This window comes from Eublepharis macularius, chromosome 1 (genome assembly GCF_028583425.1).
Source record: "Eublepharis macularius isolate TG4126 chromosome 1, MPM_Emac_v1.0, whole genome shotgun sequence".
In the NCBI taxonomy this organism is placed as follows: domain Eukaryota; kingdom Metazoa; phylum Chordata; class Lepidosauria; order Squamata; family Eublepharidae; genus Eublepharis; species Eublepharis macularius.
In genome coordinates, this window is record NC_072790.1 from 117,731,332 (window position 1) to 117,757,995 (window position 26,664).

General features: G+C 42.4%; 1 protein-coding gene across 4 annotated transcripts in view; it reads right to left on the reverse strand.

Annotated features, from left to right (window-relative positions):
- AHI1 (Abelson helper integration site 1) overlaps positions 1-26,664 on the reverse strand; it is a 181,670-nt gene that overhangs the window by 102,411 nt on the left and 52,595 nt on the right. For all 4 annotated transcript variants that reach the window (XR_008597506.1, XR_008597507.1, XM_054986316.1 and 1 more), the window contains exons 13-18: positions 20,428-20,657; positions 11,075-11,178; positions 9,476-9,594; positions 8,283-8,413; positions 4,363-4,503; positions 1,119-1,321 (exon numbers count right to left, since the gene is read on the reverse strand). Coding sequence is in view for 2 of the 4 variants with exons in the window: in XM_054986316.1 (XP_054842291.1) it covers positions 1,119-1,321; positions 4,363-4,503; positions 8,283-8,413; positions 9,476-9,594; positions 11,075-11,178; positions 20,428-20,657 (928 nt within the window). In the remaining 2 variants the exon portion in view is untranslated. The remainder of the gene's footprint in view (positions 1-1,118; positions 1,322-4,362; positions 4,504-8,282; positions 8,414-9,475; positions 9,595-11,074; positions 11,179-20,427; positions 20,658-26,664) is intronic.

The window sequence follows — 26,664 nt, forward strand, 5'->3', positions numbered from 1 at the left end:
TGGAGCAGCATCACTTTTACGTCAACATGTGGGCAGGGGCACTGACTCAGGGCTTAGGATTGCACTGTTAGTCACATCTATTATGCACAGTGACAGTACAGACATCACACAAAACTAGGTTTTAATAAAACTAACTATGATTAGCGTTATTTCCCAAATACAACTACTATACTAACTATGGTTGGTTATGGTATGTCAAATCATGGTCTAAATCCATAGTTTGAAGTCCGTTTATTAACTACAGTCTAACTATTCTTTCATATTATGTATCCTAGTTCAGTCCTGGCTTGATCCCTAGCACCATCCTCACCACAATGAAGGCGAGGACATCAGATGGCTTGGAGAGGGAGGTGGGTCGAATGGAAAATGCGATGAAATCAGTATTTGTCTTGGCAGACCAGGATCTGAATCTACAAGCCGGAACCTGGTTTTACAAAATAACTATAGTTAAAATAGCCCATAGTTTCGCACTATGTCTGAATCAAGTCATTATGGTTGCAGAATATATCCAGGTTTCACATAGGTTCAAATCTAACATGTTTGTTTATTCACATATATACTGAATGCAACAGAATTCATCAAGACTGAGTAGACCACAAAACACTCAAGAGTCCTGTGGCAACTCCAAATCTAACAAATTTACTGTGACACAAACATTTATAAGCAGGAACATATTTTATCAGTAACAACAGAAGAGCATCAGTCAATCCTAGTAATTGCCAAATGTGCACTTATCCTTGGCTCAAGTAACTGAACAGAAAGCTATCACTTGCCTCTGGAAGAACAATAGTGCAATTTGGTGATGAAGTTCCATATGTCCAGGGCCACAGATTTCCTCAAGCACCAGTGATTCTAATACAGCATGGATGGTGCTTGAAGAAGGACCATCTAAACCAGCAGCAAAATGTATACAAAGAAGTTCTCTTCAAGGTGCCAAGACATCCGCAATACAATCCCGTGCAGGATTATCCTAGACTAAGCCTACTGGTTTTAGTTTGCTTAGGTCAGACTAATTCTGCAAAGGACTGCAACATTAGGCATTAGAAGCATAAAATCCAAATTCTGCCTCCCCTTCCTGCAGAGCAATTACTGAACAATAGTTAAAAAATTTAACATACTGTGACAGAATCCAGTTTCTGTTTAACTTTTTGCATTCTCACAGATCTTCTTGAAATGCTGGCAAATTGGTCAGGTTGAGGCATTGTCGAATCTTTCTGTATAGAACTATCTGCAGAATTGCTAAGAAGGTGTGGACCTCTAGGTGAAGCTGATAAATGTAGTCCTCTGAAGTCTTTTATTAGTTCAGCTTCTTGCTGGGCAACTGTAGAGGGGAAAAATTGAACAAAACTAAGTTAATGATTCATAAAACCTTTCTGAAATCCTTACAGAACATTAATGCACATAGGACACAAGAAGAACTAGTTTGTGGATATGTAACACCAGAAAAATAGTTTAAAAATTCATTTTGCTTCTCCATTTCCAGGCAGACAGCCTGGGCACAATAGGCAATGTACTAATACAAACCAGTAACCAGAAACTTCCCATCTGCTACGACCGTGTTCACTTTCTTCCAGGCAGACCGAGACAGAAGCAAGCTAAAGTGCACTAAGGATCAGCTCTACCAAAATCTGTGTTACTCCCACATAAGCATGCATACAGAGGAAAATAAAGAACCATTTAACTACACTTTGACACACAAAAATGGAAAAAAAGATGACATTAATGTTGCTGGCTGTTCAGCTCTTTCTCAAATAAAAACATCACCTCAGTTAAAAATGAACTGCTGCCCAGATGCATTGTGTTTTAGCCTGCTCTTCCTCTAAAGAGATTAATTTAATTTTATAAACTTCCAAAATAGGCTAGGATGAAAAAGAGTGATAATCAGAAACTTGTGTACTGCAGGACTAAGCAGAGATTTGAATCTGGGGTTCCCATATCCAAGCGTAACACTAACACATCATACAAGGCTCATGTCTAGACATTCTTAGTAGTTATTGAACTAAATTTCACTTCTTTATTTCAGGTATTTTAAATCTACCTTTCTCCTAAAAAGAAGGATTCATGACAAATTTTAAAAAATCACTGTAAATACATTTCTGAATAGATCAAAGACCACTTAAAGCCTACATATACAACAAACTAAAACAGATTCAAATGTCTGGAGAGCATTCAATATATGACTATGCTAAGCCCTTAAAGTAATTCTCCATCAACTCAGAAGGCCATTCTGGAATAACCACTTTACAATGGCACTGGAATGCTACCAACATGGAGGATTTCTGACACAGGAAGGCCATTCTACAATACAGGGGCCACTGCAGAAAAAATGCTTGTCTAGGCAAATGATGACTGAATCTACCTACATTTTAGCACTGTCTTTGATCAGAGGAACGGAGCTACCACACTGGAGCATGTAGGGAGAGCTAGCCTTACTAATAAATATTTAGGAAGAAGATCAATTTGAAATTTCAGCCTGAGGGTTTGGGTGCCAATGAAGCACTTCCAGCCATTTCCTTTTTTATTAGATGAAAATGAGATACCACAAATGAGAAAAAAAATGAGACCCCTTTTATTTATTTATTGTCCACCTTTTCACTGAGACCCAAGGCAGATTACACAGTGTGAGATTAGTACATTCAATATCAAGAACACTTCCATAAACAATGCCATAGGGTAAATAGATACAAGTTTACAAAGACACAGCATTAGTAGGAATTAGTAGTAGTGGTGAAGTCTATGGTTCCTATCTCATTAGCGAAGCATCTGAGAGCGGAACTACAAGTGACAAAAGGCACAGGTTGGACACTTGTCAGCTTCCCTCAAGTTTTGATGGGAAATGTAGGCAGCTTGGCGGAATGTTGGACAAGTGACAGTTGAAAAGTCCATTGGACAGCAGTCAGAGGGCCAAGCTGCAAGACTAGGATGCCTACATTTCCCATCAAAACTTGAGGGAAGCTGACAAGTGTCCAACCTGTGCCTTTTGTCACTTGTAGTTCCGCTCTGAGACACTCTCCCTACAATCCAGCCCTCCTATCTGAGTAGAAAGCCTTTTTGAATAATTCAGTTTTGCTTCGTTTGCAGAAAGCCAGGAGAGTAGGGGCTCTCCTAACCTCCTCAGGCAGGCAGCTCCACAGGGTAGGGGCCACCACAGAGAAAGCTCGTGGACGGGCTGCTGTTGATTTCGCCCATGTGCAGGCCGGCACCTGCAAGAGACCCTGTTCGGATGAGTGAAGCTACCATGGAGGAGCATATGAATAAACAGTTTGTGAATAATTGTAGCAGCTGAAGGTTAGAGCTTCCACTTCACCTTCCATAAGACTCACCATATGGCTACATCTATACCAGAAACAAGTCAGAAGTTTTTCACACTGGCAATGCAAGCAATGCAGCTATAGAAGGATTGTGAATTCTCCTCCCCCTGCCTTTTATAGAGGATTTATGTGGCTCAAAGGGCAGTGTTCCCCTCTGCCTTTCCATGCTGGCATTGCAAACCACCTTATTTATATCAACACATGGGATAGGGTCACTCCAGGGCACGTCTGAATATAAATTCTTAAATTCAGGGTAAGGAAGACATACTCATGCCTAAAAACTGGGGATGGTAAACTCTACATGTACTTGCTATATTTTAATTGTAATAATACTTATCTACCATTAGAGACTGCTAAGAAGGAGACAATTACCTCCTTTATCCTTTTTCTGCTATTGTCTAACTGCATCTAAAGTTGTTCTAATGTTTTATTGGTTCTGAAGTCATTTAGGTTGTCCCTAAATCTGTTTTATATCATTATTTCTGAAACAAGGCTCTGAAAAGGTGGGCGCTGTCTGCAAGGATTGCAGGCGAAGTCTTGTATTGTTTGCAGACAAAATACAAGCAAAGCAGGTAAGGCAATACCTTTCGCAAAACCCTTGCGCAGGCCATTAGGTTTGCTTAGTAATTTATATACACAGGACTGGTAGTCACATTCCACTGTTAATTAATGGGTTTAGGTTTTTTTTAACCATAAACTGTTTCTTTCAGAGTCAAAGCTGATTGTGATGTCAAGCAGCATCTAGTCACAATGTTGTATGACAGTGCTGTCCTAAGAAGAGTTATACCTTCTCTGTCCAAGAGCTTTGACTTCAATGGACTCAGAAGGGTGTAACTGTTTAGGCTGTTATTGTTAATTTTCTGCAAGCGAGGTGGTCATAGACTTGTTTGTAATTTGTTTGAGAGCAAGAAGAAAATAACATTCAAGGATTGTTGCATGTCACTTTCTTAGGGAAAGGGAGCATTATGATGTTATCTTCCTAAAACAAGTCAAAATGCTCTCAAGATGTATTTACATTACAGTACAGAGACATAAAGTGTTCTTACATTACCTTTATAATCATAAATGTACACAAGTATCGGCTGGTTTTGACCAAAGGCACAAAATGACACCATATGCTCATGTGGGTGAAAGGCAACATCACGAAGGGGAGATGAGAAGGAAAGGTCAGAATACATTGCTACCTGATCACCTATAAAAGAAAAGAAGTTGTGATAGACAGCACTTTATATATTTTGCTATCTGTATTGCTGGTTTGTCAGCAACTCATTCCAAAAGTTCCTATGATCAACAAATGCATCTAAAATTTCCAAATGCAACTGTTATTTTTAATTTTTTTTTGTTAAATTGATGCCAACTTGAGTCAAGAGGAAACATAGGGTATAAATATTTTAAGATTAAAAAAAGATTATGAACTTTACCAGGGAAGCCAGCACAGGAATAATTCAAACACACAATTCAAACATACAAACATTAGTATTTCTCAGTATACAGAAGAGCTGTATTGAGGAAGCCCCAAGGATCAGTAGCAGAATATATGCTTGGTATGCTAAGGCCCCAGGTTCAATCACATAGTGTATTTACTTCAAAAGCATGTGGCACCTGGCAGAAGCAGCTTGCTTCTTAATACTACAAACAATAGAATACAACTGGACCACGGTGTGAATGTTAAATTAACCAAATAACACAGTGCTGTGATATGATACTTAACAATACTTGCAGCAGTTCAAAGAAATCGTCTCCTTCCATTTTTTATTGTTATTTCAATAAACTACCAACTTCCTCTAGACATTAATTCAATTTCTACATTGCTCTAGTAAATACTCAAATACCAGTATTTTACTCCTAAGCCTTTTATAGTTAAACTTTACTTTTTAAGCTACATAATTACACTCACTACGCTTCTACAAAAGGTTTTAATTCGGTGACCACATTGCTGCTATATCTAAGACCAAAATCATAGGTGCCTTGCAAAGCACAGGAAGCTGGAGAATTCTCAAGATGGCGGCTGAGTGAGGCTCACATCTGTGGGCTCTCTGCTGATTCTGTCTGCTGGGCTATTTATAGCCAGGTGGGTTGAAAGTATCGACCCAAACTGGTCTCTTTATCTCTAAGAGACTCCCAAGCGAGCTGATCTGGAGAGTTTGGGGCTCTTTAATAAGAGTTGAAATCTCCCCGACCTCGGAGATGCAAGAACATCTTCGCAGAGGCAGAATCGTACGTGGCTGGAATGCCAAGGAAGTTGACCAGAGACTGTAAATATTTTTCTTATTGTGCAAGGACCTCTCTGCTTTTCTTTCTATTTTTCTCTTCAACCTTCTTTAAAAGGAAGCTTTGAACAGTGATTATTTTCTTTTTCCCTGTTTGGATCATCATCATTGCTTAAAAAATATCACCTCCTTCTGTAAAGGAATTGTAAAGGAACTGTGAACTGCATTTTACTTCTGCTGTTTAGAACATCTGGTGAAAAAACTCTCCACCTTTCTATCAAAAGTAAGAACTATTTTAATTGCATCTGGGAAAGTAGCAGGCTTCGGGCGTTATCTGTTTTCTTCCTCCCTTTGACTTTAATATATGACACTATAATCTTCATTTTCCTTTTCTGAGAAGAAACCAAGATGTAACGTTTGGAATATTGGATCACTGGATTAATTTGGGACTATAAAATATCTATAAGGAATAACTTAAAGGATTCAACATTATAGTAATAAAGACTATTTTCCAATCTGAATTTAACTACCAACTCATCCTGAATTTAACTACCAGATCATCTTGCTTTTAAATATATGTTAATGAACTAGAATAGTTGTTTTATGGTCTCTTAGCTTCATTCCTTTACTACTGTTTTTCTGTATGTCCTTTTCCTCCTCATGTTTGGATGAAATTCTGTCATATATTAAAATAGTCAAACTAACATACTAAGTAAACTAATAAATTAATGCAGCAAGTATTCTTTTCATAGGTTGAATATAATGCTGAATATAAAATGTTTGAGTTGCAAAAGTATGGTATTCAGTTTTATTATATATTGTGCTTATATTTCCTATGCAACTTAAATCTATTATCTATATTTTTTCTATTGCAGCTTAATGCAATCTGTATAAGGTTCTATGCACTTTCCATTGTTATTGCTTTTTTTTTACTTCTAATTAAAAAAAATTTAAAAAACAAAGCACAGGAAGCTGAAATACAATGACACGTGTATCCTTCTGCATGGTCATCAACTAGTGCATAAATCTATTACAAAGACATAAAAAACTGCCTGTTTTTCACACATCAGAGACCCACACATTTATAACTAACTTCTTCTTTAGACATGCATACCAACAATGGCAGAGGCACTGAAAAGCACTTTAAGTCTCACTAACTTTTACCCATTATGTTTTTGTTAAGATACAATAAATTCACTACATTTCAAATGCAAATTAATTACATTGTTTTTTTCCCCCAAGCAGCAACATACGTCACTCTGAACTGTACTTTATACAGGAGAAGTTGCAGCAATTCTTGTGATCACAATCATTGGAAAAGTCCAACTCACTGAGAAAACAAATTTTGCAAGTTGCTGACTTTTTACACTTTTTCAGTAACAATAAATAATAACATTCTATTTATATGTCGCCCTTCAGGTCAACTTAATGCCCACTCAGAACGGTTTATAAAGTGTCATTATTATCCTCACGACATCACCCTGTGCAGGGGGGGGGGGGGGCTGAGAGAACTCCAAGAAGCGGTGACTGACCCAAGGTCACCCAGCTGGCTTCAAGTGGAGGAATGAGGAATCAAACCCGGTTCCCCAGATTAGAGTCCCACACTCTTAACCACTACACCAAACTAATAATACCAGTACTAACGTCCTGACAATGGTATTGCTAGTACTTGTGTAGTTAAGAAGGAACCATTACTGCTTGGATGTCAGGAAACTGTGAGAACCAAAAGGGAGCTTTCACTCTCAAAAGCTCATACCCTGAAAATCAAGTTGGTCCTTAAGGTGCTACTGGACCCGAATCTTGCTTTTCTACTACAGACCAACACAACTACCCATCTGAATATGGAACAAATTAGAAATCTAAAATAAGGATATCACTCTCACTCTCACACAAGCTGTCTTTATAAAGACATCACTTATTTTGAAATCATATATCCAGGAAATTCCATAGCAAATAAAAGACAAGAATAATAGCAAGAATACAGTGCAAGAAACAATTTTTAGTGCTATGGAATTTTTTGGAAAAAAATCATACAGGACATGCCAATTAGTAAGCAAACAATATAATGAAACATCACGAGCATATAATGTCAAGATTATAAAGGGAAGACAAAAAAATTTTAAACATCAAAAGGGTAGATTCTTGGTCCAGTGGGGATCAGTAACCATGAACAGAAGTCAGAAGGTACATTTCTGTATCATGCTACGACACAAACTCCTGTTTTGCCATGTTAGGAATTGAGGAATGTGCTTGCATGCCCCCTTCATTTCTTTCTTCTTCCCCCTTCATGCACAGAGTGGGATAGAGGAGAGATATTCGGTGGCTTGGAAGCCACAAGTGATTCTTTGATATGCCACCTGTGGCTCTTCTGAGCACTGTTTCCCTATATGTCACCTGCCCCACATTTCAGGAAACTGGGCCTGGTAGAGCTTGTGGTTGGCAAGTGGTTCCCACCTTGAAACAGCTGCCTCTGAAGGAATGAGTAAACCTCCCTGAGGTGCAGACCTCAGGCCAGGAAAGGAAGTAAATGCAGCTCTTTGGGGTTGATGGTAACTGCAAATGTAAATAGTGAATGCAGATCTCCATAAGCTGCAGAGTGAGTACCACTGGGACAGAACGTTTTGGGGTTTCATACAAATTCCTAACTACCTGAGCAAATTAGAATTTGTTGGCCTCCACATCTAGACATCTAAGCCATGTTCAAAGGATCACTAAAGGAAAGACTTAATTCCATTTCCCGCTGTATAATCAACTCACATACCTGTTTCTGAATTCCAGACATATGCTATACCATCTTCACTTCCAGAAAAAAGAAACGTTCCACATGGTGTTAAGGTACTGCAAATTTTCTCACGATAATTTGTTGCACCAATATATTTCTTTGTGGCAAGGCTGAAAAAAACAAACATTTTCCAAACATAGCTGACACTTTCCTCTTTTTAGACACTTCATCCAAAAGTTTCAATTATAAAACGAAATTCAACTTATTGTGATGTGAACTATTATTCCAGAACAGGGCAGGAGGACACCTTGGTGCTACAGGATGGTCCTCTATGGGAATTGTGACACAGATTTATCTGAGAGAACAGATAAATATGACTGATTAAAGCTACATTAAACTTAAACTTGTCTTGGCCAGCTTGCTGTGGCATAGCAAAGAAAGCTGGAGTGGTGCTGCAGGTTCTCTACTCCTTCGGGAGAGGTGGAAATGTGTCCCAAAGTGCCACACTGGGCTTTTTCCTGTAGTCCACTAAGTTATATGTCAGTGTCTGCCTGAGTCCAGCTTCTTGGAATGCAGCTTAGAACCACCAGCTGGCAGGAAAAGCAGAAGCAGTTTTCTTGCAGTGGATGGAACCTGAGCCCTTCTGCATTTACAGCAGATACTCTACCACTGAGCCACATCCCCAGTTCTGAAAAAGATATTTGAAGAAGGGGGCTGATTCTTGAAAACTTATGCCCAAGAAATCTTGTTGGTCTCTAAGGTGCCAATGGTCTCAAATCTTACACCCCCAGTTCAGTCGTCGTTCACTTTTTCCCAAGCTAAAATTGGGAAAGGGAAGGTTGTTGTGGCTTTAAAAAGTAAGTAAATTTCCCAAAATTTTGACCCGATTCCACCCCCCCCAAGCCAGTAAGAGTTGTTCCTAGCAGCCCACAATGCATACTTAAAATGAAGTTAAACACTTCTAAATCCACCGATGTCACTGGGATTAGAAAGGTATAACTCCTACTCCTCCCACAGGTAAAGCATCTAGATTGACTCTGAGGTCAATGAGGTACGGGCATCCCAGAGGTCCAAGAAGGCCCCTCTACCACTTCCCAGGAATGATGCAGCAATTTAAACATTTTAAAGTATGTGTGTTTTAAATGAAAAGAAAAATAAGGCTCATTATAGCTAAACAGTAAATTAGTCTTAAAAACCAAACTCTGAATGTCAAGATCTTTTGAAATGCTTACATTCGAAGATCCATAATTCTCACAGAACTATCTCTGGAATGGATTAATAATCGCCTTCCATTTGGATGCACATCCAAATGATTGATTGGTGTCCCTTTAATATCATCTTCTTGTATTTCCTATAAAGACACCAGAGCTCGTGAAAACATAAATGCCATATACTGTACAATCCACTTATTTTATTCCTTTAAAAGCACAAAGGTCACTTTCAGCGGTTAAGTGGTTCGGCTGCAAATCAGCACTCTACTGGTTCGAATCCCATTACTTCCAGGAGCTCAGTAGGTGGCCTTGGTTAAGCCTCTCAGCCCCAGCTACCCAGCTGTATTATGGGGATAATAATAACACTAACTTGTTCACTGCCCTGGGTGAGGCACTAATCTGTCTAGAAGAGCAGTATATAAGTGCAGTTATTGTTGCTGTTGTTGTCGTTAATGCAATTCAAAGCACATAAAAACAAGAATAAACCTTAATAAAATCATACAACACTTTAAAAAAAATCAACATGTTAAAATGCTTGCTCCATTTACAATTGAACAGAGAGCTGACAACTTAAAATCATCTTTCCCTGCTCCTAATGACTGAAGGGAACATCAACAGGTCTAAGGAAGAGACTTCCATAGACAAAGCACACCTCTAACTCCCTGGAAGAGGTACAGGCCAATAAATTATACGTAACTGATAAAATACCCATGCCATACTCCTGATATTTCAAGGAGAGAGAGATCCCTTCTGTATTACATAAATTACTAAGAAAAGGTGCTTATAACTGGCAAAGCCCATATATTTTTCCTGTATATAGGGCTCCAAATGGTACCACCCCCCTCCTAATATTAAATGCAGTGAATTCAGAGCACTTGATAACCAAGAACTATTATTTTTCTGTGAGCACACTCAGTGTGCCTGGTGTGTAAAAGTAAAATATAACTTAAGAGTTTTATACTTGAGTCAACCTAAAGACAGAGAAAGGGAAAGAAAATAAACAGTAAATAAGATATATAAAAATGAAGTCATTTTAAAAGGCAAGCATTTAATTCTTAGTCAGCAAACCTGTATCCAAGGTTACTAGAAAACAAGAATCTTGGAACCTTGGATGCATGAATAGGTTTGTCTTTTTAGTACATTTTAATCCTTCCCTTCCTCCATGGAACTCAGAAGTTCTCTTTACCCTAATTTTATCCTTACAGGAATTTTGTGAGATAAATTAGGCTACAAGAGAGAGTGTGACTTACCCAAGGTCACCTGTCACTTTTCATGGAGAACTATAAATTTCCCAAATCCTAATCCAACATTAACCACTATACCACACAGGCACTAGAAGACGTTTTGATATAAACGTGATATAAAAATTGAAAGTAAAAGACAAATGTAGGTTAAATGTAACCACTTATTTGACCCTTTCTTGCCAGTGTGTGAAAGCTGTTGGGTTATTCAGCCACAAAGATCTTTAAAGTTCCACACAGCTATTAGGTATTATGAATATTTTTTAAAAGCCCAAAAGATTCCACTAGTACTCAATACTTTTTAAAAAGATTGGATGTCTTATACAAATATACATTGCTTACATAAAAACTACTTTGCTAATTAAACCTCACTATATACCTTATCAATTCCCCAGTGTTGGATCGATGAGTGAGAATTTCCTTTAACAATAGTATTCCAGATGATTATCAACCCTGTACTGTCTCCAGAGAACATGTATAGTCCTAGAAAACAATAATTGGTGAATTTAACATAATGGATTAGTCATTTTGGCATTAGCTTTATTCAGACATCACAATGAATGGAAATTTGTTTGCCAACAGTAAGCACAAATACAGCATGTCTGCTTGTACCTTCCTCAGTGCTCCACTTGTATCTCCCTCCTCTTATAGTATATGCAGTTTGACTGAAAACTTTCTGATCTGATCAAGATTCAAGCCATTGTAATTCCTGAAAGTAAGCATCACAGGAAATGATAATTTGTCACACTGTTCTCCATCCGGATTCTAAACCTCAGACTAATCTCAGTTTGTGCCTCAGGCACACAAACGTGGGTATCAAAGTGAAGTGGGAAGTTTTCAGTCAAGTTGCAAGAGAAGAAGAAAGGTTAAGAGAAGTTCGTGAGCACCACAAACAGGCTGTGTTTGTGTCCAATGCCAAAAGACTTCTGTTTAATCACAATTTATTATGACATTCAAATGCAGCCTTTCATACAAATAACTGTAGCACAGCAATCTGATATGATTATATAGTCAAATCTCTCTTCTGGGCCAAGACTGATTACAACAAAATGATCCATGACCACAACTAGACATAATATAGAGTATTTTTTTTGCAATTGGTAAAGAAAATGCAGTGAAACCAAACAGCAAAATATAGGTCTTGCCATCTTTGAGTCTCTGTGACACAAGCAACCCTTCTTTGATTTTCCTTTTCCTTTTACAAATGCCCCTCTTCAATTCCTGTGGCAATTCTTCTTCACTTTAATTCTTCTGAGTACTTCCAGAGATCGGTCCATGGATCTGTTTACTCTACATTCACTGAATGCTTTCATAGAGTATTGCTTCACACAGCACACAATACTCACATTCAGGGCCGGATCTAGGGTTGCCAGCACCCGGGGCAACTCTAGTCTGGCCTTGTGCGCGCGCTCCTAGCACAGTGTGATGACATCATTTTGGTGACATCATCATGCGGGCACGCCAGAGGCAGCGTGCGGGGCTGGGAAGCCGCCCGCGCCATTTGCTTCTCTGCAGGCGAATGGCGCGGGCGGCCTCGCAGCCCCCCGAGCTGCCTTTTGCCTGCCCCGCAGGACAGGGGGCAGCCGGCTTGCCGCGTGCCCCCTGTCCTGCAGGGCAGGCAGAAGGCAGCACGGGGGGCTGCGAGGCCGCCCGCGCCATGCACCTGCCCCCTCTCCTGCGGAGCAGGCGAATGGCGTGGGCGGCTGCGCTGCCCTTTGCCTGCTCTGCAGAACAGGGGGTGCACGGCAAGCCGGCCGCCCCGTCCCGCAGGGCAGGCGAAAGGCAGCACGGGGGGCTGCGAGGCTGCCCATGCTGCCGCCTGCACGCTCCAGAAGCTGGCAGCTGCTCCCAGCGCCCCCTCCCTGGAGGTGCCGGGGGCAGACTACCCCCCCTGCCCCCCCTCGATCCGGCCCTGCTTACATTTTGCATGGGTATGAAGCTGTTTCATCAAGATTTCTAGCAGCAAATTTGTAAATTGCCAACTACTGTACACTATTTACTTATCTACTGGGCAAAGACACAAATGTAACCAGGGGGAAATTGAAGTAAGCAAACGCAAAACAGGGTTGTACTTACCCTTAACTGTTTTTCTTCTAGTGTCTTCTGTGCAGGCACTCATTCGGACTATGCATGTACAGGCCTGCCAACAAGAAAAGATTCTCTAGCTCTTAAAGTCCACAAGGGGGTGCTCCACTCCTACTGTCATGCGCAGGGGCTTCCCACCAAAATGTGGGTAGCGCCCCTATTCCCCTCAGTTCTCCTGAGCTACCAGATGTATAATACAGTAAAAGCAAGCATACTCACAGCAGGACAGAGGGGAGGGAATGTGTGCCTGCACAGAAGACACTAGACAAAAACAGGGTTGCACCTACCTGAAACTGTTGTTCATTGAGTGTTCTTCTTTGCAGCTGCACATGGGAACTGTGCATGCGCAGGCCAACTGTGGATGTATCAAAGCCCGAAAAGGTGCAAGACACTTGCTTGGCCTTTTCGTGCGCTTTTCCGTGGATGTGACTGTAAAAGGCTGGGCGAGCTGCTCCCTCCCTCAGTTCACTAAGCTGCCAGTGAAGAAGGAGAAATTAGCAAATTAAAGAGAACATGGTGGGGAAAGGAGGGAGGGATGAGTGCCTGCACAGAAGAACACTCGATAAACAATAGTTACAGGTAGGTGCAACCCTGTTTTCGTCGTTGTGTCTTCTGTGCAGTCCCACATGGGAGATTAGTGAGCTAACTTACCCAGGAGGTGGGCATGCTGCTCTTCATCGAAAGAGACTCTTCAGGACTGCTTTGCCAACTGCAGCATCCCTTCTAGAGTCTATGTCAATGACATAATGCCAAATAAAGGTGAACAGTGTTGACCAGGTGGCCACTTTACATAAGTCCACTAGTGGAATGTCCAAGTTAAATCCTGACAAGGTAGACTGGGCTCTTGTAGAGTGTGCCCTAATGCCCAGAAGGCAAGGCTGTTTGGAATATATATTTAATGAGCCACACCAACAAATTAGAGATGGTCTGAGCAGTGACCTTCTGTCCCTTCTTTGTCCTCTGAATGAGACCAAGAGGTTAGGGTCCTTTCTAAAGACAATAGTCCTGTTCAGGTGGAAACACAGTGCATGTTTGACATCCAGTGTGTACAGCAGTCTGTCAGCCTCTGTGGAGGGCGAGGGAAAAAACACTAGCAGTGTAATGTCTTAATTGAAGTGAAAAGCAGAGACTACCTTGGGTAGAAACTGGAGGCTTCGGAGGAGAACCACTTTGTCTGCAAGCATCCTGAGGAAAGGTGGATCATACCTCAGAGCTTGTAATTCACTCACCCTCCTAGCTGATGTTATGGCCACTAAAAAGGCCATTTTGGCTGTCAGAAGTTTGAGAGGGCAGGTAGCTAAAGGCTCAAAAGCCCTATGCGTGAGGGTTGTCAAAACCAAAGATATAGATCCAGAGGAGTTAGCTGTGTTAGTCTGTAGTAGCAAAATAGTAAAGAGTCCAGTAGCACCTTTAAGATTAACCAACTTTATTGTAGCATAAAAACTAGGCTCCACTGGGGAGTGGGTTTGGTCACTGGAGGGTAAATGTTATCCAACTCTTTGAGGAAGGATTTGCATTCAGATTGGGAAAAAAGAGGCTTACTCTTCACCCCTTTGTGATAGGCCAAAATGGCCACCAGATGGACCTTCACAGAGGAATTAGAGAGTCTTTGGTCTTTTAATAGGACTAGATAGTCTAAGACAGATGACAGGGTGCCAAAGAAGGAGCCAAGCCCTGTCCAATAGCCAAAGGGAGAACTGTTTCCATTTGCCGGAATATGACTTCCGGGTGGAAGGTTTTCTATCCTATAAAGGTATGTTTTTGACTGGGGAAGACAAGCTGTCAGCTTCAGTGTGACTATCAAGGTCATGAGAGGGAGAGGAAGGAAGGTATACAGTAGATTGCCTGACCAAGATATCTGAAAAGTGTCTCCCAGGGATGACTTTCTTATGCCTGCTCAAGAGCAGGATTGTGGGCACCTGTTGTTGAGTGAAGTAGCAAAGAGGCCTATACTGGGAAATCCCCACCGTAGGAATATGGGTTGTAGGAAATCCATGTGGATGGACCATTCATAATTTTGGTCCCTGGACCAGCTCAAGGCATCTGCCAGAGTGTTGTCTCCTCCAGCAATGTGGATGGCTGAGAGGGAGACCTGATGTTGGATTACTCAATCCCAAATAAGGAAGGACTTGAGAGAGAGAGAGGGGGGGGGGCAGAGAGGCCATGCCCCCGTTTGTTCAGATAATGTATAGCAGTCGTGTTGTCCATGCATATCGGGACATTCCTGCCCTTGACTAGGAGCTAAGCTACAAGTGACGCCTTACACAGGTTGGACACTTGTCAGCTTCCCTCAAGTTTGGATGGGAAATGTAGGCATCCTGGTTTTACAGCTTGGCTCTCCATTACAGCTGCAAGACCAGGATGCCTACATTTCCCATCAAAACTTGAGGGAAGCTAACAAGTGTCCAACCTGTGTAAGGCGTCACTTGTAGCTTGGCTCTAGGTGAAGCAACGCTTTCAGAACAAACTGAATAGCCAAAACAATTATATGCAGCTTGTACTCATGTTGAGACCAAAGACCTTTCACTGGATTGTTTCCGGAATAAGCCCCCCTCAACACAACAGAGAGGTGTCTGTATAGATGGAGAGGTGAATGGGGCTGGAACCAAATGGGGTCTCTACTATTAGGTTCCATTTGTTGCTCCACCATGTCAGGTATCTGTGTATAATCCTTGAAACCGAGAACTGCTTGTACGGGTCCTGGTAGTGCGGATGAAACACCCTGATGAACCAATTTTATAATGGCCGTAGCTGTAACCTTGCAAACAGTTCTATCAGCAACAGAAAAGCCATGAAACCTAGCCATTTTTGAATTTGCCTTGTGATTTGGTGCCTGAAAGAACGCACCCTGTTTAGAGTGACTTGGAACTGGGCTATCCATTCCATGGTGGGGAAAACCCAATCTAATGTGGAGTCCAACACTGCTCCCACAAATGCTGCCTTCTGTTGTGGAACCAGGGAAGACTTCTCTAAATTGACTTGTAGACCCAATTGGTGGAGAATTGATAGGACTAAGGAACTGTGATGAAAGACAGACTCTCTGGACTGGCCTACGATAAGCCACTCATCCAGATAGGGGACTATAGTGTAACCTTTTTCCCTGAGAAGACCAACTACTACTGCCATAACCTTGGTGAACACCCAGGGGACAGAAGAAAGGCCAAAAGGAAGGCCCTTGTATTGGAACCTTTTAGAACCGTACTGAAAACAGAGATATTTTCTGTAACGAATATTTATTGGCACATGAAAGTAAGTGTTGAATCAAGCGATGAACCAACAGTAGTTTTCTAAGAGGGGTAAAACATCCTTCAAGGACAACATTCTGAACTTTTTTGGAATAATAAACTTGTTTCAAAAATGGAAATCTAAGATAGGGTGTGAGCCTCTTGACTTCTTGTCTACTGTGAAATACTGGGAATAAACCTCTTCAGATCCGAGGTTTGGAACCAGTTCTATTGCTTGTTTCAGCAGGCCCTAGGTTGGAGGAACAGGGTTACCACTGTCATACACTTGGTAAGCACTCAAGACACAGAGGCCAAGCCAAGGAGAGGCACCATCTATTGAAAACATTCACCACCACATATAAAACAAAGATCCTTCATGTGGTTGGGATGCATAGAGATGTGGAATGGTGCCTTCTTAAGACTGACTAGTGGAAACTATACATGTCTGTAAAATTGAAAACAATGGATAAGGTACGTATATAAAACGTGAAATTAATAAAGTTATTCAGGTATGGAGGCCTAAGTAACTAGGGATGTGCACTTTGGGTTTCCGATCCGGTTTTTTAACCCAAATCAGGACCGATTTGGAAATATTCGGGATTCCCGAATTGGACCCAGCTTTGCTGAGCCGATTCAGGAATCTCGAAGCAAAGCTTTCCAAAATGATTTGTGTCGCTTTGGGAAGTTTCAGGCAAAACGGCAGCAGCCGTGCCCACAGCACTTTTCTAGTTGTCTGCATTGCAAACTTCCCTTGCTTTCAAATTTTCAAGCATTTGAAAGTTAAAGCTACTCTTTTCATGCCGTTTGCAAGCGGCATCGAAAGGGTCCTTTTCCAATGTCTTACCGCTTCTTTCACCCCATGGAGGAGGGAGGAGGCTCCTCTTCCCATCGAGTGAAGCAAGCGCGGGGCGTTTGAAACTTAAAGCCATCCTTTTGGTGCCGCTTCCCTCCTCTCCCTCCTAATCTTTCCTGAATCTTTATGGAGGATACCGAAGCAATTTAAACACTCGAATCCCAAAGCAGCTTGCCGCTTCGGGATTTGGGTTATTCCGAATTGTTTTCCTGCTTCGGGTAAACCTGAAGTGGGAAACCCAAAGCTTTTCAGGTGCACACCCCTATAAGTTACACCCTTGAAAGCAGGAGAACAGGATTCTGCTCTAGAGGAGCATAAAGAAGGGTGGATACTTAGGAAAAATATACCAATAGTCCTTTTTTTATAGATAGGATCAAAGAAATAATAGTGACAACATCCCAAGAGAAAAACAAAGGGGTGTAATTTGTCTAGAAAGAACATAAGAGTGTTAGATCCAGTGTTGGTTAGTTTTTCCTGGCCTCACTACCCCCTTGGTAGTGTGATGTTGATCTGAGAGATGGGATGTTTGACCATAAGGTCGAAGGTATGAATACCTTCCAAGTGATGCTGGTACGTTCAAGGCCATTGTATGTACGCTTGGGCTGCACTAATTGGCAAGTGGCAATGATGCCAAGAGACCTTACGGTCTGGTAATTTTCCTATATCTGACTTAAGGAATCATATGTTACATCAAAAAAGACAGCAACATGCCCTTCATCCTCTTTTTAGCTGAAGAGAGCACTATTAAGCATAACCAGGTTCAATACTTGATAACCACAGCCAAAGCTCTGGACCTGGTTAAAGATTCTGCAGCACACTTTCCAGCTGTCATCTGTTATTTGACTGATTGTCTTCCTCTGAAGGACCCACATAGGAACTCTGCATTCATCAGGAAAAGACCTGAGTATAATTTGAGAGCCCCTCCCAGGAAAAGAATTGCCTGAACACTGATGGTTTGAAAATGGAATATGAGTATAGTTGCAGTCAGCTGCATACAGTTTATTTCCCTCTTTGTCAGTCGGAGCCGACAAGAGGACATGACCAAAAAAACCGACTTAAACCTCCTCAGCCAACAGAAAAGATGTGCAAGGGAGGTTAAAGATGATGGGGCAATCATGCTGTTTAAGCTAGTAGTGTTTCTCAATCTTCTGAAAAATAGTAAAAGTAGAGGAGGGTTTTTGGCACTGGCTGTAAGAAAAGTGTAACAGGTCTTCCGTTGGTGGGAAGGGCTATCGAAGCAGGAGAGATGGAATAAAAGCATGAAATGTTTTATTCCTAAGTCTTAAATTAGAGGTTGAAAAAACATGGGTTCTCCTCCTCCTACTCATCTGAACCAAGAAAGCAGATGATTGAGATCACAACCGACCTGTCAGAAGAGACGGGTAGAGGCATAACTTGGACCAATGCGAAGGGAATGGATGAGTGGATGAACAGCTTGGAGCTGAAACCAATGGAAATCCCTTCAACAACAGGAATGCGGGGGCAGCTAGTTTACAAGTTTTGCCAGTTATTTACAGGAACCAGGGTTGGAGCTGAAGACCAAGGTGTTCATGATTATGAGGTCTCCAAAATGGTGAAGCCTTTGAGAAAACTGTAGGAACCAGTAGGTTCCATAGTTAGGTTAGGTGCAGTAAGATCATCAAATGGAGTGCGGTCCCTCTGTGAGGTGGGGGAAAAAATCTAGGCAGACTAGTGTCCTCCACCTATACAGCAAAGGGTTAAGCTGGGTTTTTAAGCATAGAGGGCACTCCAAACGAGTTGGATCTGGTGAGTGACACTTGCTGTGCTCTGGAGAACAGACAGTTGGGGAATTGCTTGTCATCTGACAAGCATCCGAAGGGAATTAGTTGGAACTAGTGATCAGTGCCTTTTGTTCAGATTTGAAAATCTGGCCCTCTTAACCAGGTCTGATGGTTCAAAATAGACTGATTGTTCCATCTCAGTAGATAGCTTTGCTGCCAGATGCAGCCCTCAGAACTGGAGCAACGGTTCAAATTGGGTTGGCGGCTTCATCGCAGCAGATGACTTTATTCTTGTATCTGGCCCTCAGAACCAGATTTGACAGTTTGGGTTGGGCTGGTGGCTCCATTGCAGCAGATAACTTTGTTGCCAGATCTGGCCCTTGGAACTGGAGTGGATGATTCAGATTAGGCTAGCAGATCTATTGTGGCAGATAACTTTGCTGCCAGTATGTATGAGCCGGGGAGAACCTTCTTGCACCATTTGGGCCAAGAAGTTCCATTACTTCTGACTTAGATGTGAACCTCTTGCAAAGTCTGCCTCCTGAAACACTGTTGATTTCACCCAGACACAGCAGACAATGTTCATGTTCCAGGATGTGAGGTATCTTATTTCATGTTGTAAACATTTCTTTAAAAGTGAGTTTGAGTCATGATGAGATCACACAGCAGTACGAGAGCAAAGAAATTGCAGTAAGTGAGGAGTAGAGCTAAGGAGAGCTTCTCCTTACAGTGGCAAAAAAAGAACTGAAGGAAATAGGTGTACTTCGCCCCCTACCCATGTTTTGATGGGAAACCCTTGCTCACGCAGGGTAGGGGTGGAATGCCCCCTTGTGGACTTTAAGAGCAAGATAATCTTTTCCAGTCGGCGGGACTAGACAGAAGACCCAAGATGAACCTTAAGTTCTTATCTATAAAGGCCCTAAATGTTTTTAGGTCAGGGTACTTTACAGACCACTTTATCCGGTCCTATCCAGCCCACCATAAGTGTCCTCACAAGCTCTGCTCTCTGTTCCCCAAGCTGCAGAGGAGAGGCAGGTGCTGACCAGTAGTGGCACTTCATCGGTGGAATGTCCTTTTCCTTAAGGTTCATCTAGCGTCTAACCTACACTCTTTCAAGTGACAGGCTAAAACATTTTTTAACCCAGGCTTTTAACTTGGGATCTGACCTTATACTTGGTTTTACAATCTGCTTCTAGCCTGAGGATAGTTATGAGAATCATTTAGGCTGCCAAACCTTTTGCACTCTAGGCTACAATATACTTTAATGCTTCTAGGTTTCTATTGTCCTGTTTTTAACAGCTGTTAATTTTAATGAACCATGTTTTATGGTTTTATCTTTTCTAATGTGATTTGCAGGCCTCAGAAGAGAATAAGAAGGTGACATCAAGTGGCAACCGACTCATGGCAACTCCATCTACAAGGTTTCTAGGCAAGATGAGAGGTAGTTTGCCATTGCCTTATGCCACATAGCAATCCCAGTCTCCTTGGTGGTCTTGCATCCAAGTACTGCCCAGCCAATCCTCCTTAGCTCCCTAGCTAAGCTCCCTGCTTAGCTCCCTAGCTAAGCTGGGTTATTTGGGCCGCTGGTTTCTGCAGAGGTGGCATATAAATTAAACAAATAATCAGCTAAGTAATCTTGTATCTAAAAATGCATTTTCATTTAGCCCTTGATAATGTAGCATGAATTGAGGTTCTGCAAGTAGCATAAGTAATTCATGGATAAGATTTGGAGGGTAATTTTTAATGGGCCTGAAAACAGTGTCATAAATCACATACCTCCCAATTTCACTACAAGGATATATGAGAAAATGCCATATATAAAACCTACCTTCTTTATCAAAACACAATGTATTGATGAAACCTCTGTGACCATCAAATTCTTGTAGAAGCTGACCATGAATTTCCTTTGCTTTTGCATTCCACACTCTAATTATAGAGTCATAGCATCCTGTCACAACAATACAGTCAGCTACTGGGTGGAGCTTAGCTGTGTAGACAAATGAAGGATGAGGGAAAACCTTCACAGCAGATGTAGTCCGGGCTTCAATTTTCCACATTCTAAAAGAAAACAATACTTAGGAAATGGAATCATAATAGTTATGTCTTCAAGAAATGCATTTCCGTTATTATTATTATCAATATATCCCGGGGGTTTTTTCTGAGGAAAGAGGTGGTGGAACTCAAGACCGCACAATGATATCACTTTAGGTCAGCTGGAACAAGGGGGGAATTTTTTAAAGTTTAAATTGCCCTCAGCGAACATGGTCACATGGCCGGTGGCCCTGCTTGGCGGTGCGGAGGGCAATCTAAACTACCCGCTGTTTGGAGATCAGGGAGCGGGGCCACTGGCCATGTGACCATTTTTAAGAGGTGCCGGAACTCCATTCCACCACGTTCCTGCTGAAAAAAAGCCCTGAATATATCTCATTCTCAAGATGGCCAAACAGATCTTTCTACAAGCCTGAGAAAAGGCACAGGTAGGCTGAAAAATGTGAAATCTAAGCACACACGAACAGGAGAGAGGGTTAAGAAACCTCTAATTGTTAAAGGAGAGCTTGTAGTTTTACGAAACAGATACCGCTGCCCCAAAAAGTCGGACCAGAACCAACAGGTTGAAATTAAATAAAAGAGTTTTCAGCTCAACATTAAGAAGAACTTCCTGACAGTTAGAGCAGTCCCTCAATTGAACAGGCTTCCTTGGGAGGTGGTAGGCCCTCCTTCTTTGGAGGTTTTTAAGCAGAGGCTAGATGGCCATCTGACAGCAATGCTGATTCTCTGAACCTAGGCAGATCATGAGATGGAGGGAGGGTTACATCAGTGCTTAGTTCTCACAGCCCCTTCTTACATGTTCAGGGGAAGGCCAATTACCACCCTGGGGTCAGGTAGCAATTTTCCCCAGGCCAGTTTGGCTAGGGATCCTGACGGTTTTTTGCCATCTTCTGGGCATGGAGCAAGGGTCATTGGGTGTGGGTGGGGAGGTAGTTGTGGTGAATTTCCTGCATTGTGCAGGGGTTGGACTAGATGACCCTGGAGATCCCTCCCAACCCTATGATTCTATGACCCTCAGGGTCATTGCTAGGCAAACAACAGTATTCAGACTTTGGTTTTGGTAAGGAAAGGCAAGCAGAGTGGATGGAGTCCTTTTCAGAGCTGTTTTAGACTTTGAGGGATGGCTCATTGGGGCCAGACCCAGTAGTAACCACTGGGAAACCCAGTGTAAACCCAGCTTTAAAATCCCTGCTCTGCCATGGAATCTTGCTGGGTAACCTTGGGCCAGCAAAAAATTTCCATATTGTTATATGCTGATGACATGGTCTAGTTTCTTTAACTAAAACTGGCCTAAGGAGACTTATGCACCAACTTGGGCATTATTGCAAAGAAGAAGCCCTTATCATCAATTACAATAAGACCAAGGTAGTGTTTTTCAAGAAAAGGGCTAAAATATCCTCCTGGAGTATATTGGAAAATTCTATCAAAGAATGTAGCTTTTTCAATTACTTAGGTGTCACTTTTAAAGAGACTTTAAACTGGTCTGCCCATTATCCTAGGATAAAACCTTCAGGTTTAAGATTGGTTGGGTAAATTCTGAGCTTCTGTTTCTCCAGGGAGGAGGGGGTGGATTGGCTTATAGATTCAGCTCTGAAACTGTTTATAAATAAGGTTATTCCATATCTTTTGTACAGAGTTGAAGTTTGGGGGTAAAATGGAAGATTTGTATTCACTTACAGTGAAGCTTCCTTTCTTGGTGGTCCAGGAGTGGGGCAGTCCTTACTTTTGGGATATAAGCTCATCGTCTCCAAAGGCAGGGTCAGTCAGCTGATTTTGATCCCAGAGGGGAGGGGCTTGTCACTGGAATCACCAGTCTGTTCCCAAGCCCTGACTTCCCATCATGATACCAAGAGGGAAAATAATAACTCTCCTCAATTTTTTAAAAAAAGAAATAGAAAGGTCCCTCTCTTGAATCCACTGGAAGGAAGACTATCATCCAATCGTAGAAGCTGCCCCGCAAGAAACTTGGGTGGGCAGGACTGCCCCACTCCTGAACCACTGAGAAAGGAAGCTTCACATTAAGTGAATACAAATCTTCCATTTTCTGGTGGTCCTAGGAGTGGGGCAGTCCTTACTTTTGAGACATACAAGAGCAGTGTTCCCCAGGGTGGGTAGTCCAGCTTCCAGGCCTAGAGGGTGTGTTGTAGTACCCTCCTGCTGAAGGTTGTCTCTGGGGAGGACAACTTATCTATCCTACATTTCTTGATGAGAGAATATACTGATTTCCATGTGACTACCTTATCGATCGTTTCTAATGACTAAAGGATTTATAGGCTGCCTGTGTCACTATTTCCCTTAGTGAGTGCGCCCTGACGTCTATGGGAATCCCCAGACCTCTGGCTTGACATGCCAGAATTATGTACCCTCTGCTTTACCTACTTAGCCAAGAAAAGGACACTGTGTCTCAAGCAGGACTTCCTGCAAACACACAACTAGCATCCCAGACTTGTTAAAAACTGTTTAGTCCTGCCCAAGTGGAATCTCACATCTCTACGTATATCAAAGTAGTGAGGGGTTTTTTCATGCTTTGGATTAGGTTAGAAGGAGGAAAGTACTATCTCTCCTGTCCTATGAAAACATGGAGTTCACCTTTGGAAGAAAGTTGTTTTTGTTCATAACTTGCTCTACCATCTTGGAGGAAAGGGCATAGATCTCTATCTACTGCTAGTGCCTGCCATTCTGATTCTTGTCTGATTTTATTTTATTCTGATCTGAAAGATGACTTTAAATGTCTGTTCCTTTGGGGACATGAGGTCATAGGCTCAAGGCATCTTTTGTATAATGCTCTCAATACCAGATTAATATTTTACGTGGAAGAAAAAAAGCAAAAACAGTGAATCCTTGGAAGATTCAACAATGAGGTCCCCTTTTAGAATCCATTGCCATGAAGGTGATATATAACAGAACGTCCCTTCCTAGAATCCCTAATTGTTGGGATGGTCACTACCTGTTGTCTAAGGGTGCTGGTATTAAGACTTTTTTTCAATCACTCTTGAAAGATAGTAACTCCCTAATTAGCCCCAAAAGGTTACATGACTCTATCCATACACTCTTCTGGGAACTCTGCAGGAATTTTTATACACTCTGGCACTCCTCCTGGAGGTTAGCATAGTACCCATCATGCCTTTTGCTTAGTCCAACCCTATTAGTTGTTTGTATTCGACCGCCACACTGTGAGGCTTGCCATAGCTGGTCAGGGGTGTCGTATTGATCCCTGCATCAATGGGCCCTCCTTCAGTGGAGGTACCAGGGATCTATGCTTGAAAGATTCTTCAGGTTTTGAGAACATGTCTTTCTGGACCTGAAGGTTGCTATTAGCATCACTTCTGCACTTTACTGTGTGATCTTCTGAACAGCTCTGTGCAATAGCTGTACTGTGGAAGACATACAGGACATGTGAAGGCAGCTTGCTACTCACATCATCTATCCCTATGGTTTGAGGGTTTCTCCTTCTTGCACCTTGTCAAAAACTGTGGTAGACGAGTTGGGGAATCCCTCTGGATAGCATCCATTCTGCTTGGTTCATCACTCTCTGGCTTAGCCAGTCCGCATCAGAGTTGTTCTCTGTATAAACATATAGTGTGACCTGCAGGAAGATTCTGAGAGTCTATCATATCATGTCTGATGGCTCCAAGTTCCAAAAAGTTTACCCTGTTATCATTTGTCCTTCAGCCAGATGCCCTATGCCATTCTTCCTTGGGTGTGGGATCCCCATCCCCAAAGACATGTCCATGGTCATCTCTGTTCTTTCTGGTTCCCTGAGTGGGACACCCTCGTGGGACCGAATGAGGTACAGCCACTGGTTGTTTTCCTGCTTTAGGATCTCTGGCAATTCAACTATCTTGGACCTCTTGTGATCATACCATGTGATAGCATGGTATGGCAACAGGCATCTCTGAAGTGCACAGGTCAAGATGTCGTTTGGATATGGGAAAGTAGCCGCTCTCCGTGGCGTAACCATGCTATCAGTGCTGCTAGGATTTTGATGAACACCATAGGTGGCGTTTTCAGCTTAAAGGAAAGGGCCCAATGTTGGAAGTGCCTCTGAGAGATAGATGGAAGCCAGACAATCTCCCTTCTGAATGGCAGTCATGACAAATTTTAGCCTTTCGATTCTGACCTTTCTTGTTTCTAAGCGTCTATTTTATTTGACCAATTTCCTTTGGATCTAGAGGAAAAGGGATCAGATGGCACAGAATTGAATTCCACTGATCACAGTATCCAGCATCCGCTTGTTTCTTATTATTGGCTGCCAAAGGTTTGCCAAGCATTGTAAGCATCCCCCAAACACCATCGCGCCTGCCGCCATGGTGCTGACACATTGAGTTCCCTTCTTTGGCCCTTTAGTATTCTGACCAGATTTGTTGAGGGAGAAGGTACTACCCTCCTCTCGATGTTTGGTCTGCTTTCCTTTATTCAGAGCTTCTTCTGACAGGCTGATATCTTTGAAAGGAACCGTGGTTACTTTGGCTTTGGGGCAAATGGTCCATGTTTCAATTCCTAAGCTAAGTGTTGCGCCTGGTTGCCTGAAAAACATGGTTCTTGTTGACCACAGCATAGCATATTGCTAGGGCTATTTTCTCAGTTTTGCCCTTTGGCTCTTTAAATGAGTTTACTGCTCATTGCAGCCAGGTCTGAGACCCGAGAGAATGTGACTCTAGGAAGGGGTGAAGCTGTTGCCAATGCTCTGAAGGATGTAGCGGAAACTTCCAATTTTCTGCACATAGCCAGTTCAAATCACCTGAGGCTGGAATCCTAGGTAGTCCGTCCTTGTCAACGGGCAGCCCAGGATTAGACAGCAAGCTGGTTACCAGATCATCCACCAATGGCAGCTTGATTCTCTCAGTAGCCCCTGGAACTAATGTATAAGACTTGGGGAGGGGAGGGAGGAAATAAGAGTAGTTAGTTTTGCCAGAGTTTCCCTCTTAGACTTCTACAAGTATGAGAGACTACTGGAAGGGAATCCCTGATGGGGTTATTCCTGATTCTAGGGAGGATTCTCTCCAACCCTTTAGTCCTTAAGGGAGAAGACTCCAGGATCCTCATCACCTTAGGGAGCCTTCTATAATACGGCTCCTGAGGAAGACCTGCTAGGGAATTTTCCTTTCTTTTAACAGTTCCCCTTTCTTCTTGGTTGAGGGAGAAAACTGATAGCTCAGAGTCCTCAGGTTGAAGGCTTAACTAAGGTATGTGCTCTTAATGGCCTTTGCCTCCTTGGTAATCTGGGGGGGCACCCCTTTACCTATCTGGAGTCAGACTCCCACACTGGAATGCCTCTCCTTACCATCTGAGAGTCTAGCCACTAGACTATTTATTGGTGTGCCTTCAGGACCACTTTGAATTCCTTTTCTATCCTGGGCCATGGCAGTTAGTTTGTTGAACAGTGACTATGGCTGCGACTATGTAAATAGGGGGGCATGTAATTTTTCCCCCTTAGTGGTGGAAAATGTCATCCAGTCATAGTTGCCTCTGCAACACTGGTCTTTTTTGGAGGTCTCCCATCCAATTGCTAACCAAGGCCAACCCTGCTGGGGTACTCAGATGTGCTGAGATCTGGCTTGCCTGGACTAACCAAGTCAAGGGCTGTGATAAGGTCAGAATTATCATTATTCCCCCAGAACCATTAGGTAATTGAGACTGGTTTACTCAAGGTCAGCCACCAAGTTCAAGCAATTATGGCACTCGAACCAGCAGGGTAATGATTCATGGTCCAGCACTTAACCACAACATTACAGCAACTCACTTCAGGCTTCCTTGCTTGGTGGATGCAAACCCCAGACCTTCTCCCTTTCACTAGTCTCTTGAGAGGCCTGGGAGTAGGCCGAGAACTGGAAGTGGGCAAGTTTAGGCTGAAGGCTTGCGCTCTCTGAGGCCTGGAAGGAGGCTAGGTCTGCCTTTGCTGACATACCACCAGCAGAAAATTTTCCAGGCATTCTTGCCTGATGGCCCAAGCCCTTGGGCTTTTTCTCTTTCACTGGCCTGTTGAGAGGTCAAGAAGGGGCTGAGGCCTGGGAGT